Source organism: Primulina eburnea, chromosome 5 (assembly GCF_022965805.1).
Source record: "Primulina eburnea isolate SZY01 chromosome 5, ASM2296580v1, whole genome shotgun sequence".
NCBI classification, from domain to species: Eukaryota; Viridiplantae; Streptophyta; class Magnoliopsida; order Lamiales; family Gesneriaceae; genus Primulina; species Primulina eburnea.
This window is the reverse complement of record NC_133105.1, coordinates 3,507,344-3,521,679: the sequence shown is the minus strand read 5'-3', so window position 1 is coordinate 3,521,679 and position 14,336 is coordinate 3,507,344. Positions and strand designations below refer to the sequence as shown.

At 36.2% G+C, this 14,336-nt stretch overlaps 3 protein-coding genes across 5 annotated transcripts; 2 read left to right on the top strand and 1 right to left on the bottom strand.

Moving 5' to 3' along the window:
- Window positions 1–1,511: 1,511 nt before the first annotated feature.
- On the top strand, window positions 1,512–5,357 carry LOC140832388 (E3 ubiquitin-protein ligase RHF2A-like). 3 transcript variants are annotated; one of them, XM_073196391.1, is made up of 9 exons: window positions 1,512–1,721; window positions 2,156–2,296; window positions 2,397–2,443; window positions 2,850–2,912; window positions 3,736–3,844; window positions 3,932–4,317; window positions 4,443–4,547; window positions 4,659–5,001; window positions 5,117–5,357. In XM_073196391.1, the coding sequence occupies exons 2-8, from the start codon at window positions 2,165–2,167 to the stop codon at window positions 4,945–4,947; spliced, it is 1,131 nt and encodes a 376-aa protein (XP_073052492.1). In that variant the 5' UTR covers window positions 1,512–1,721; window positions 2,156–2,164; the 3' UTR covers window positions 4,948–5,001; window positions 5,117–5,357. The 3 variants fall into 3 exon arrangements, with proteins under 3 accessions (XP_073052492.1, XP_073052489.1, XP_073052491.1); XM_073196388.1 differs by having other exon boundaries at window positions 4,440–4,547; XM_073196390.1 differs by having other exon boundaries at window positions 4,440–4,547; window positions 4,659–5,014.
- Window positions 5,358–6,732: 1,375 nt separating this feature from the next.
- Window positions 6,733–9,554, top strand: LOC140832387 (fasciclin-like arabinogalactan protein 17). The gene is made up of 2 exons (XM_073196387.1): window positions 6,733–8,225; window positions 9,340–9,554. Exons 1-2 carry the CDS (start codon window positions 6,899–6,901, stop codon window positions 9,411–9,413), a joined length of 1,401 nt encoding a protein of 466 aa, XP_073052488.1. The 5' UTR covers window positions 6,733–6,898; the 3' UTR covers window positions 9,414–9,554.
- Window positions 9,555–10,170: 616 nt separating this feature from the next.
- Window positions 10,171–14,153, bottom strand: LOC140832386 (calcium-dependent protein kinase 26-like). Its single transcript, XM_073196386.1, has 7 exons — window positions 12,602–14,153; window positions 12,067–12,210; window positions 11,816–11,968; window positions 11,577–11,692; window positions 11,206–11,373; window positions 10,872–11,096; window positions 10,171–10,477 (listed from the first exon to the last, which is right to left on the bottom strand). The coding sequence occupies exons 1-7, from the start codon at window positions 13,560–13,562 to the stop codon at window positions 10,355–10,357; spliced, it is 1,890 nt and encodes a 629-aa protein (XP_073052487.1). The 5' UTR covers window positions 13,563–14,153; the 3' UTR covers window positions 10,171–10,354.
- Window positions 14,154–14,336: the final 183 nt, after the last annotated feature.

The following is a 14,336-nucleotide window of genomic DNA, read 5'->3' as shown; positions in this document are numbered from 1 at the left end:
GAGATTCATATAAAGTGATTATTAGGTATATATTTTGATATACTATATATCATAATCTTTTACATGCAAGGCATATTCAATCTATACATTAATATTACATGGATCAAAATCAAATGAAGCACATATTATATATTATATATGTGTGCATTTTTATATCATGTTCGACATTAATATCAATATAATTCATGTATGGTACTACCATGAGGTAACATCTCATTATCTTACTTCTTTTTTTACACGACTAATGAGAAATATGCAACAGCCCATTGAGTTTCCCGCATCCTCCAAATTCATCAGAACTTTAAATCCAATAATATGTGTTTTTATTACCCTTTCTCCCACACAAGATTAATACTTTGAGCATTCATATTTAATTTGATTACAGAGAAAAAGAACACACACACACACACACATGTAGAGAGAGGTCCGTATGATATTCCAAAGAAAACAAATGGAAAATCCAAAGGGAACAGGTTTAATGGCAGTATGGGCAGTTTCAGGAAGCGTAGGTTTCGTGGCCGTACAAATCCATAAACGTATTGTTTCAAGTTTCATGAAGAAAATGGAATATGAAGTCAAGAATTCAACAGGTAGCATCCTTTATTCTTCAACTTATTTTGCAAAATTTAGCTATTCTCTAGTTTAATCTTTAGATGAAATTTTCAATTTTTATTTATTTCGACGCATGCCCATATTTGCGACCAAAATTATCATCAAATACAAAAAATACAAGTTTTATGTCTATATTTTTTTAATTACATAGAAATATTAATTCGGGCAGGGGAAATGATTGAAATCCATTTCATATGAATAATTTTTCTTAAACATATAAATTTTCAACATCTATTATTCATCAAAAATATATATTTGAATTGGTTTAGAATTGAATTCTTGGGTTTCAGATAAACTATCTGAGGTTGCGAATGTATTTTGGATAATTGTAAAAGGATTTAAAATCAAAATATTTTAAAAAGATATTAATTTTGAATGATGTAGAGGTAGATGTTGTTTCAAATTCTTTTAAAATGCGTGAATAAAATACGTTAAAGGTAAAAAAAAATATTTTAAAATATCTTCGTGTACTATCTAATTTTATCACTTGAGTAGATCTTTTGTGAGACGGTCTCACGAATAATCCAAATAATATATCTGTTTCACAAAATACGATCTATAAGACCGTAATCACTTGTATATGTTGATTTTTGTAGCTGATTAATTTTACACAAAATTAGGAGCCATGAAATTAGAAGTTGTGAAGAAGAAGGTGAGGTTTGCCAGTGACATGCTGGAGGTCGTCGTGGCTGAGAAAAGATAGGCTGTCAGTTTCAGAATAATGATCAAAATGTAACGAGCTAGGGCATAACAAATTATTGAAATGTATTTCAACTAATTGAAAATAAAAATGAGATGGTTCGAGACGGGTGATTATATAAAAATAAATAAAAAATGAAAATATTTACTCTGAAAAAATTATAGTAATAAAACAAAATTAGAAATAATAAATAAATATAACCATAGAAGGAACGGAACGTGACGTGATAACCACAACCACTCTGCATTTCCATGAATTAATCCCGTCCCTCTCCAGCAAACTTGCGAGCTTCTCTTCAATGGGACCTTCGCCTCGATTATACTTGTCGTTACATGGAAATTCACCGCTCATTCTGTAGAATTTGACGGTGTTTTCCTATTTTCTGGAACATTTCTCTTCATCCGCGGAGGTAATTTTTTTTTTCCACCGTTTCATTCATAAGTACTCGATTTTTGTATAAATTTTTTGGTATCTAAAATCGGTAATCGGCCTAATGAACTTCTCCAATGCAGGTTTTTGGATTACGAATGGTTTATTGATCGTGTTTTCATGAACTGCGTGTTTATTGATTGAAATAAATGTTAGCGACGGCTGATATTATGAAATGACTATTTGGTTGGTTTGTTCGGTCACTAAATCCGGTTAATATGATTATTTTCGAGAAACTATTGTGCTGTTTATTATGTGATTTTTAGTTTTCATGTTTTTCTCTCGTAATTTATGTATCTGATTTGATATATTTTTTAATTGGTATTTTACCATGCGATATATCAAATGATTTGGTCATTTTGCGAGATAGGATTTATTGTGCATTGTTCTTTGTTGCTGTTTGTGTGTTCAAAGGTTCTGGAAATGGATGAGGTCAAAGAGGCAGAGAGTCGCATAGCATCAGCTGCGGCTTTTGTGGAAGGGGGGATTCAGGAGGCTTGTGATGATGCTTGTAGCATATGCCTTGAGGTCTTTTGTGATAGCGATCCTTCTACGGTGAAGTCCCAATACGTTGTTTCTGTTGCACCTTTGAATCTGTATCAATTTTGTATGTGTGGATTCTATCCATGAAATAAGTCTTAATTGCTCCATGTAGGTAACGAGCTGCAAGCATGATTTCCACCTTCAATGCATTCTTGAATGGTATGCAATTGTTATTTCCTTTTTAATGACCTTTGTGTGACCTCTACATAATTTACCCTTTGTTTCTAGATAACTTTTCCATGCTCTTGAAATGACCTGACACAATTCAATTTTATGCTTTATACTCTATTTATTTATACTCTTGGTTCATGTCCTTGTGGGCTTTTAATTGGTGTAGATACTGTTGAAATACTAATTAAGCACAGTGCTCTTACCAAGTTATCTGTGTGGGTATGAATGAGTATCTATCGGTTAATATCTTGTTGTACTGTTTGAAATTTTGTGCCATGCAACCATCTATCTCTCATTCTGAAAATAATTGTTACGAGAGTCCAGGCCATTATAGTCGTTGTTTGAGGAAAAAGGTGGTGTAAAATAAACTTATGCCTTTCAATGGATAACCCAGGTGTCAAAGAAGCTCCAACTGTCCAATGTGCTGGCAAACCATCAGTCTGAAGGATCCTGTCAGGTTCATCTCTGATAATCTTTTTATGTGCTCTTCGTTCTTGTTATTTTATGAGATATTGATTGAAAGGCTTAACTCCTTGCTTATTGAATCCACTAACATATAGATATTTCTCAATACCGAAGTGGAGTACGCATGTTAGTTACCTATTTGTACGGCGATACAAAGAAACTTGCTGATAACACATGTATAACGTATGAAAAATATTCAAATTTTGAATTATGGTTATCCCTATAATTTTGGCGAATCTGGAGATGTCTCAATACACCCCCTCAGATAGTGGGCAGATGAACACCAATCTTTACTCGAAGATCTTGTAGGGAAGCAGAACATAATGGGGTGTTAACACATCTGCTAATTGACTTGAACTTTGGTGTGAACAAAGTGGTGGTCGATAGCAATGCGTATCACGCGCAAATGAAAAATCAGGTTGGTACAAAGGTATCTCGTTCCCCACATTGTCTCAGCCAATAGAGGGCTGATGGAATTGGTATGGCAAGTTCAAGGAGGAAAGATTTAATCTAAATTACTGCAGCAGCTATGGCAGCAACAACATGATATTCTGCTTCGTCGAGTATCAATGCTCGAGCTATAGTTTCATTTCTTGGAGGACCAAAAGATGGCATTATTGCAAGAGAAAAACTACATGAGCCCTTACGATCCAGATTGCTTGCTCAAACGGCATCTGAATGAGCATGAAAAAAATATTAAAAAAATTTGGGTTCTGGTTATCCTAATAAATTTGGCAAATCTGGAGATGTCTCAACATATTGACCTTTTGCTTCTTATTTTTGGTAATGGGGTTATTTTTAAAAAATTGTGGCAGTCAAGAATTGCTGGATGCTGTGGAGCAAGAGAGAAGTATAAGGTTAATGCCATCAAGGAATACAACAATATTTCGCCATCCTACTCTTGGGGATTTTGAATTGCAGCATGTCGGTTGACAATCTTCAATCTCTTCCAGTAGTTTGATCAGTATTTTTCTTTCTGCTGGGGTTTCATTTCTTCTCTTACCGATGCAGTTGCCCATGGGAGTGAATGATCTGGAACTTGAAGACCACATTATTCAACACTTGGCAGCTGCTGCTGCAATGGGGAGGACTCAGCACATTGATCGAAGGGAGGACTACAGAAATCTTTCTTCTGTTCATGCTCGTCCACAATTTATGGTTTTCTCTACTCATCCCAATGCATCATCCACTGGCAATGTTTCAGCTTCCCGAGCTCCTGGTGGATCAGAAACTGAGCCAGCTGCATCAATGCTAACCAATTCTTCAGTTCCTCTTACAGTTTTAGGAAATGAAGGCCACGAAAATGCGTCTTCTTCTGTTCAAAGCAATCTGATTTCATCTTCGTCATCAGGCCATGTTACCCCATCTACCCACACTGGAATATCTAGCGATCAAAGGTAATATGCCTCCAGACTTCCAAAAATAGAATTTTTAACGATGAACAATTTTGGATTGCTGATTCTGAGTGATCTTCTACATATTATGCTTTCTTGTGACTTTCTATATTGCTTGTTTGTTGAAGCTTTATGAGTCCGTCTTCTTTGCCAACTCAAGACAGAGCAGGGCCTTCAGAATTCCAGTCTTTCTCAGAGTCCTGGAAATCTAAACTTAATGCAATTTCAATGAAGTATGAGTTGTGCTTAAAAAACAGTTTATCCTTGAAAGAAATCAACTTCATTTTTGGTTATTGACTACCCTTTGAATTCTTAACTGTTTGCTTATGCTAATTTTGTCAAAGATACAAGGATTCCATTTCAAAAAATACAAGAGGATGGAAGGAGAAGCTGTTTTCAAAAGGTTCTCGAATTGCAGATATTGACTCTGAAGTTAGGAGAGAGCCGAACACTGGAATTGCTACCGTAACGCGCTTGATGGAACACCTTGAGACAAGAAATAACAATGGATCTAGTTGTGCCTTGCTATCAAACGACCCCAGGAATCCTTCAGTCTTCCAACGAAGCAGCCCTGATGCACCCAACAATGGCGATACTTCTGCTGCTATTGCCACCAGTTCAACGTCGATTTGAGTATGTTTGATTGTTCAGGAAGATGCATCCTTTTTCAGCATTTCATATTTGACGGTAAATTTATGAGGTGTTTCCATTTACCATTTCTCCAGTTTCGAAATATTTTTTTATTATCAGTGTTACATGTGATTAATTTATTTGACGAGGAACTGATTTCATGTTATGACAGATGGCCCACATCTGCACCAAATATGTTACGATTGTTGGTATTTCAAGTTGAGGAAGCCTAGACCGGGGATGGCTGTCATTTGATTCCAAACTATGAAGGGGGGAGAAATAACTTTTAATGGAAGAATTTTGGTATCACTCTACTTTGTGAAATCATCGGTATATTGCCTGTAAATTCGGCACTGATATTTTCAGAAAGAATCTGTTGAGCCATCATTTTTATGGATGCTTTTATTATATGATATCAAGTTACACTTACATCTACACCCCCCATGATATTTTCCATTAATTGCAGTCCAACCCCATGGTAGAATTAATATATATGATTGGAGAGCCATAAAACTCCCATTTTGCCCCAAATTGGTACCGACACTCACGAGACCGTACACATTATAGAAAGAGGAAAAGACAGATTATTGATGTGTGATAACTACGTTTGAAAAAAATATCCAAAAAATGTACAAACATCTTTTTTTCACTGTTCAACTAAAAAAATTGCAATTCGATAGCATAATTTTCCTACCATTAATTTTTAGGTTAAAAGTAAATTATGTATTTCTTACAAATAATAACAATAGATTTTTTGAGAGACGATTTTAAGAAAATTTATCTGTGAGACAGGTTAACTCTACTAATATTCACAATAAAAAATAATACTCTTAGCATAAAAATAATAATTTTTCATGGATGATCCAAATAAGATATTCGTCTCACTAAATAAGATTCGTGAGATCGTCTCACGTAAATTTTTGCTCATACCACTCATCCATACAAATGGAAAAACATGAGAAAAAGTGCCAAAGACAGATTTAACACAAGAATTACAATTTTTTTATTATTATAAATAATATTTTAGATTATAGTTAATCATAACATACGGTCGTACATATTTAATTATTGTTTGACTAGTTAATTAATTATAAAAATATGTGTTGCCTACATGACTCGAGTTAAATACACGAGGAGGAGAGACAAAACAGATCTTCCGGTAGGAGAAGTGTCCCTTGCTGAATTATGAGTTTAAATTAACTTATGAATTATGTGATTAACCAAACAGTACCGACACGCTCCCAACGCGCTGTTGCAGGGACGTGGACTTTCATGGTTGGCGTAGAAACCATGCCACTGATTATTGTCCGAAAATGACAGCGGCTCTTCCAGCTCTTTACCATTGCAGTTTTTGCAGCGATACTGGTTTATGTATGTATGATGCACTTAAATTACATTCAAATTTACTTTTTTTAAAATGTTTTTAAAGAGGCAGTTGAGAGATCATTTTTTTATTATGTATTCTTAATTTGAGTTTGTCATGTAATATTTGTTTAGTATAATTTATTTTATTAATATAGTTTATAAACTACTGTATTTTGATCTTTTGAGTAGTTTATTCTTAGAACAAAAAAAAAGCAACGTGGTTGGGTTTTCCAAAGATTAAAAAAATTACTTTTTTATGCAATTATAAATATATTGAATTCAATTATTTTTTGAGTTAAAATAAAACATATAAATAAAATATTATGTTTATTAAAATAAATTCACAAGACAAATCATACTAATATTAAAGTGCTTTCCATGATATTAAGACATAACATCTCACTCACACTGAAATTAATTGTTTATTTCCCAACGACTTTAATGTTGTACCAAACACATCGCACCTCACCACCACCCAAAGTTAAGTCCTTCACGTTCACCAAGACGAAAGGGCAAAAAGAGAGGAGTAAACTTCAATTCCATTCACTTCTTCCTGGATTGAGAATCCCGATTTCTTCCATCTCCAGTCATGGATTCCCAGATCTATGGGGTCCCTAATCCACTTGTCCTAGCCATTTTCACTTTCCTCACCGTCATTGCTTCTGCATTGCCGGGAAATTTGCCGGCAAAAACCTCCGCAGTCTCGAATTCTACAGCCCAGATCAACTCCAACTCAGTTCTTGTGGCCCTTTTGGATTCTCGGTACACTGAGCTCTCAGAGCTGGTGGAGAAGGCGATGTTGCTTCAGACTCTTGAAGAAGCTGTATCAAAGCATAATATTACCATATTTGCTCCAAGAAACGAGGCTTTAGAGCGCGATTTGGACCCCGATTTCAAGCGTTTTTTGCTCGAGCCTGGGAATCTGAAATCCCTTCAGAATTTGATTCTTTTCCATATGATTCCGAGTCGGGTTGAGTCCAGACATTGGCCGGAGAAGGCTAAAAAACCTACTGTTCATACGAGTCTTTGCCGCGATGTAGGTGATGAGAAAATTCAGGTGATGGAGAAAAATGGGATGAAGCTCGTGAGCATGGCGAAGGTTATCAAAGAAGACGATCTGATTCGGCCCGATGGTGTAATTCACGGCATTGAAAAACTGTTGATTCCTAAATCCGTTCAACAAGACTACAATAACCGACGGAGTTTGAGGGCGACCTCCGCCGTGCTGCCTGAGGGTGCACCCGAAGTTGACCCAAGAACACATAGATTGAAGAAACCCGCACCGTCGGTTCCTGTCGGTGCGTCGCCGGTTCTGCCCATTTACGACGCCTTAGCCCCCGGTCCATCACTTGCACCGGCACCTGCTCCGGGACCCGGCGGACCACACCACCACTTCGACGGAGAATCTCAGGTGAAGGATTTTATCCAGACTCTCCTGCATTACGGTGGATACAACGAAATGGCTGATATTTTAGTGAATCTCACCTCATTAGCTTCTGAGATGGGAAGATTGGTGTCCGAAGGCTATGTACTCACAGTTTTGGCACCAAATGATGAAGCCATGGCCAAGCTGACCACCGATCAGCTAAGCGAACCCGGGGCCCCGGAGCAAATCATGTATTATCATTTGATTCCTGAGTATCAAACCGAGGAAAGCATGTACAATGCTGTGAGGAGATTTGGGAAGGTCAAATATGATACTTTGCGGCTGCCGCTCAAGGTGGCGGCTGAGGAAGCTGATGGGTCGGTGAAATTCGGGCAAGGAGAAGGATCCGCATATCTCTTCGACCCGGATATATACACAGATGGGAGGATTTCGGTTCAGGGTATTGATGGGGTTTTGTTTCCGTCGGAAGAAACTAAGGTTGTCTCTAGAGTTGGTTCTGTCGCTAAGGTTGTTTCTAAACCGAGGAGAGGTACTTTCTTCTTCCCATATTAATTTTCTTCTGTGATTAATTTAATTACTGCAATTGAGTGAAATGGTCTTTCAATTAACGGGCTTTGTCTGTGTGCCGGAATTTGCAATAATATCTAAAGTCTTGCCGGAAATGTGATGCCGATAGTATTAGGGCAGGTGCGGACGGAGAAAAATCAAGATCGAAAATTTTACTTTGAATGTTTTGAAATTAACAGTTTTGCTTCCTATGAACAAATGGTTTTTCAGGCGTCACGGCTATACAATTCATTGGCAATTTTAAATCTTTTGCTATAATATTTGGTGCCACATTTTACTGCTGAAATTCTACAATGTTCTCACTAGTTTAGGTAAAAGGTTAGCGTTAGACACTACCTCGACTCACTTGCCAACTTTGTCGTCTGCACCTGGACTTGAATTAGGTACCAGAAAGTTTTGTTCCTATTGCTAACAAACAGGCACAAGTTCACTAGCCAATACTTAAACTACTTGGTTGACTGATGATAACCTAATGTTATTTTTTGGTTCAACTTCTATAAACAATCACCACCCGCAGATAATAAATTTTGACAAAGAAGTGTGTGTATCAGTGTATAACACACGCTGTGTAGACATTACATCAAGTTACTACTCTACGTGCCCTAACGATTGCTGTATATATATTTTGGCGAGTCGAGAAATTATATTCATGTTAAGAGTTCAGGTAGAGTGGAAGTCACATAGTAGGCAGGCTGTTATTATCAAATTTCATTTTCACTTTGAGAAGTTCACATTGCATTTTCGATCTAGTCGGGGTGAAAGCAATGTTTGATCTATTTATAAGCTTCGCATTAAGAATTCTTGCGAGTTCGGGCATATATATACAATAGGGACTGATTGCTCGCATTAGGACGATCACGAATCTTGTCAACGTGACAAGGGCGGCATTGTGGTAGGAAAGATGGATCTATGTCATGAGGATGGATGATTCTCAAGTATCGAGCAATAAATTTACGCCGAAATTGTTTTGATTTCACCATGTTATATGGGTTTTTTTTTGGCTATCTGCAATATGTATCAAAAGAATGAACATTGGATTTGAGTAACATTTCAATTTTACTTTGATATCTTTGCAGGGAAGTTGATGGAAATCGCATGTGCAATGCTTGGGGCTTTTGGACGGGACTCTCGTCTTTCAAGCTGTCTATAAATTTTGTCAAAACTATGGGAAGGTTTTTAGGATGAACATATTGTGCATGATGACAAAAAAAATAAAGCAGGGGAATTGAGTTCCTTTGAATCGAAATAAGAAATCCCACCAAAAAAATTTATTCTTTTAATTTTCATATTATTAATCGTAAATGAATAGTGTAATTACCTATCCTATTTTTTAAATTTGTATTTTATATTTGTTCCACCGGCAGTGGTTGTACCTACAAATAAAACAAATCCTTTAAACGGCAATTTAAATTTACGTTGTTTTCATTATTAATTACGGATTGAAAAGTATTTGGTAGGTGAGTAGTGATAAATGATTTTTTTATTTTTTTTAAAAAAATATATATTTTTATGAAATCTGTATAATATTTGTGAAACATTTGAGTTCTCTTTTTTTCTTTTTTCCCCAAATATGAAGTTCTTTTGCTATGTGTCAAAAGTTCTTTAATCAAATGTATTCTTTCACTCAAAGCAAGTTGTTGACTTGCGTGTGAATTATTTTGAACTGCGAACCAGATTGAGTATTTGTTTGGTATCTGCAGAAGTATTAATTATTAATTAATGATAAAAATAAGGTTGCCGGCTAACTGTTATTTTCAACAATTTTATGAATTAAAATCGAACCTTCATTTTAATAAATATATAAAAATACATACTTTATAATCCACTTGGGGAGTTTCAAGCATTATTATAATATGCGAATTTAAAAACTTTCAAGATTAGAATTCATGAAAAGGTATGAAGAAACATTTTACAAAATGAAGCCATAACTAATTTCTTGCCCGAAGTTTGGAGTACTTTTAATGAACGTATATTGTACATGGCAAAACAGCTTACAAACGAGAACAAACAAAATATCAGCAATTTTAAGCTGAAAATTGTCCAAGGAAGCATCTACTGATGATTAAACCTGGCAATATCTCCACATTCATGTCAGCAAACTGGTGTTACTTCCTGAAAGCAGACGTTGAAATTGCTCTGAAACCTCTTCTTACCGAAATCTGCATTTCCCTTCTGCATCATTGCTACGAACTCGTTATAATCTATACGTCCGTCCTGCAATAAAATCGTTACAGCAGGTTATTTTACCCGTCTTGAATCCTAGATAGGCAATGTTTTGCAGAACAATGTACCCTTCCAAGAATATCCCTGCAATTTTGGCTTTGTAATTTTTTTTCTAATTGACGAACAAGGTTCGATGGCAAAAGTTGAAGGCAAGAAATGGCCTCAACTTGGTTCTGGATTTCAGTTTCCAAATCATTTTTAACGTGACTACCACAGTACATTCCTTGGAAACTCGAAATGACTGAATCTTGTATGCTTTTATTGATTAAATAAAATTGGATAACAAGGTGTCATGATTAACGAAATGGCGATGATTGTAAAACGTCGTGTTAGAAATATTTTACAATTAAATTTATCGAAGTCGGATGACAATGGTTTTACTTACATTGTTTTGATCAGCTTCTCCAATGATTTCTTCCAGATGAATATCGGCTATACCAAACTCTTCACAAGCTTTTTGAAGCTCGTCTTGAGTAATATAGCCGCTCCCGTCTTTGTCAAAGTAAGAAAATGCAGTGAAGAGATGGTCTTCTTTCTCGATCTTGTTCAGATGCAATGTTGCTGCTATGAACTCTCCATAGTCGATACTGCCACTTTTATCCACATCGGCCTGCAATATTACCATGTAAAAAACAAGATGTTTGCCACCGTATGCCCAAATTTCATATCTTAAATTTTTACTCAGGGTCTGATGGTCCTAGAATAAAAAGAATACTCACAGCATTCATTAATTCGTATATTTCTGACTCGTTCAGATTTGCTCCGAATCTTTTTAAACCATTCTTGAGTTCTTCAAACGTGATATGGCCGCTGTTATCTGTGTCTATCATTTTGAACATTTCTTTGAGGCCCGCAATTTCTTCTTCAGAGAGACTTTCTGCAATGACCTTTAGGCAAAAAAAATTATACAAGACCAGCATGTACTAGTAACAATATACGCACGATCAATTATTATATAAGTAATGAAAGAATAGAGTGACCATGAGATACATGTATGTTTATGAAATTGAGTTTACTCTCTCTGCTGTTTCAACCAAAATCGCATGTAATTCAGTCCCTTGCATGCTACTTTAACAAATAAATACCATACCCTTAAAGCCATTTTCTTGAACTTGTCCATTGCTGAGAACTGCGTCAACCGAGTTAAAACCGCAGAATCAAGAGGCTTATCAGGAGCTACTCCATCAATCTGCACCCAAGGATGACCTGCAGGAAAATAAAAACAATCTTAAAACAAGAATTGTACAAATAAAGATAGCAAGCACTCACAAGAATTTTCTATCTTCTATATTTACTCGTGATGAGATTAAATTGCTGAAGTTAACTTACAAAGTACTTGATGGGCAGTTATCCGGCTTCTTGGATCCCTTATAAGCATTTTCTTCACAAGGTCTTTCGCACTTTCAGATATCATAGGCCAAGGATCTGACGTGAAGTCAATATCACCATGTAAAACCTCTTCGAATATCTCCTGTTCACTTTCTGTCCAGAATGAACGTGTGAAGAATGATAAATCTGGAGTTCATGAAAAAAGCCATTTTAACTAAAGTGAATAATTGATAAGAACTTTTATAACTTACCACCCCAAAATGGAGGCACACCACAGAGAAGAATATAAACTATAACGCCGGCACTCCAAACATCTGTTTCTGGTCCATATCGCTTGCAAAGCACTTCTGGAGCGACATAATAAGGGCTCCCAACCACGTCAGTGAAAACTTCCCCTATATTGTTGAAGCAACCAAAACATTATATATATGCCCGATGAAAATAGATTTGGATGATGAAAAGGTCAACTAATAGCATGGAAAATTGATCTGTTTTGAACTTGATTTCCCTAAAAACTTAAAAAATTCTTATCGAAGTAGCAAGATTTTTTTTCCAGAAACAGGAAGTGGACTTCGTAACGGTAATGCACACAAAAAAAAAACTTCATGAAAATTCCACTTGATCCAAAACGATATTTATTAGTCAAATCAAGAATTTGGTCTAAAGACTTCTTATGATTCTGGTTTTATCCAACAGTTAAGAGTGATGTGCTCACCATTTACTCAGTAACCAAATGACACGGTCCACTAATTTATTACATATCCAATGATGGTTGAATATATATACCTGGCTTAAAGAACACAGACAATCCAAAATCTATTGTCTTTAAATGTGAATCTTCCTCTTTGTCAACAAAGAGAAAATTCTCAGGCTTGAGGTCCCTGTGCAGGACCCCTAGAGAATGGCAGGCCTCAATTACACTAACTATAGTCCTAGTAAGATCAGCAGCCTTTTTCTCCGAATAATGCCCCCGTTTAACGATTCTATCAAAAAGCTCACCCCCTTGACACAACTCCATGACAACATGGACTGCAACAGCATCCTCATAAGCCCCCTTGATTGAAATGACATTAGGTGACCCAGACAAGTGATGCATTATCTCAATTTCTCTTCTCACGTCTTCCACGTCTTCCTCAGAAAGCAATTTTCTCTTTGCAATAGATTTACAAGCATATTCTTTTCCGCTACTTTTCTCCACGCAGAGAAAAGTTGTTCCGAATTGCCCTTGCCCAAGTTTATGGCCCAAATTATAGTACTCCTTCAGGTGACCTGTTTTGGTTTTTAGCACAGATTCAACCTGAAGTCCTACACTCATCATTCTCTTAACATTGTGCGGTTTCTTGGCTTTGGGGGCATCGACTTGTTTTGGCTTTTCATTCTCCTGCATGCCCACTTGCTCCGGCTCAGGAAATCGAGCAGATTTCCTACCATCGTTCTTGATCGCCTGTTCCCACGTTCCAGCTACCGTAGGTGGCTTTTCCTCTTCCTTCACTACAATCACTGGCTCCTTTTTTGCGGACTGTGATGATTTGATCTCCCCCTCTTTAATCTTCACCATTTCTGGAGGCATATCCTGAACAGGATTAGAACCTTCTATAGCCTTAATTTTGGGCGTTTCACCGCCTTTTCCTATGTCATTATCAGTACCAGAGATCATATCTGGTGATTTAGACGACCACAACAAATGAGACATTGTATAGAAAAACCCATCCTTAGCAATCTTCCCATTCACACAAATGTTTCCCATCGATTGATGATTTATCTTCTTCCCCGATAAATGACACTCAAACTTCAAAGAACCCCCACTAACTTTTTAAGCTCCAACGATGTCTCCATTGTCTCGCAAACCTAAAATTGCAACGAAAATCTACTAACCAGTAATCCCAACTCCACTATGTTGGTGATAAAATAAAAATATATATATGACACGTACATAAAACAACCGGCAAGAATCAAGAACAATCAATCAAGACGTTCATAAAATCCGCATGATCGAGAAAAATTGAGACGAGCCCTGAGAATTTGTTCCAAGCATACGCATATGTATATTGAAAAAGACAACACAAATAATGTTGAACGGATGGAAGAAACGCAATGAAAATGGTACGATGAAAGAAAGGGAAGTAGGCGTTGTAATAAAAGGAAAGAAGAATCGTGGTGATTTTATATATATCAACCTTTCACAGTTTGATATGCCAATTCACACACACAGACACATCCACAGTGTTGGTATGGTAGTGGAATTAGGGTTTTGAATTTCTCTCCTTTTTGGTTGAAACGGACGCAAATGGGAGAGGAAATGGGAAGATGGAAGGTGGCAGGTTTTTCTGTTGAAGCTTTCAATGTTTCCCAAGTGCATGTATCCGCGTTCTTTAGCTAATATGTATATAAATATATTTTTTAATTTATATAAATTCACCAAAAATATTTTTTTATGTTATATTAATTTCAATTGTAATTAAATATATTTCTATCAAAATTTTAATACGAGCATACTTTTCTTGTACGTAAATGTGTATTG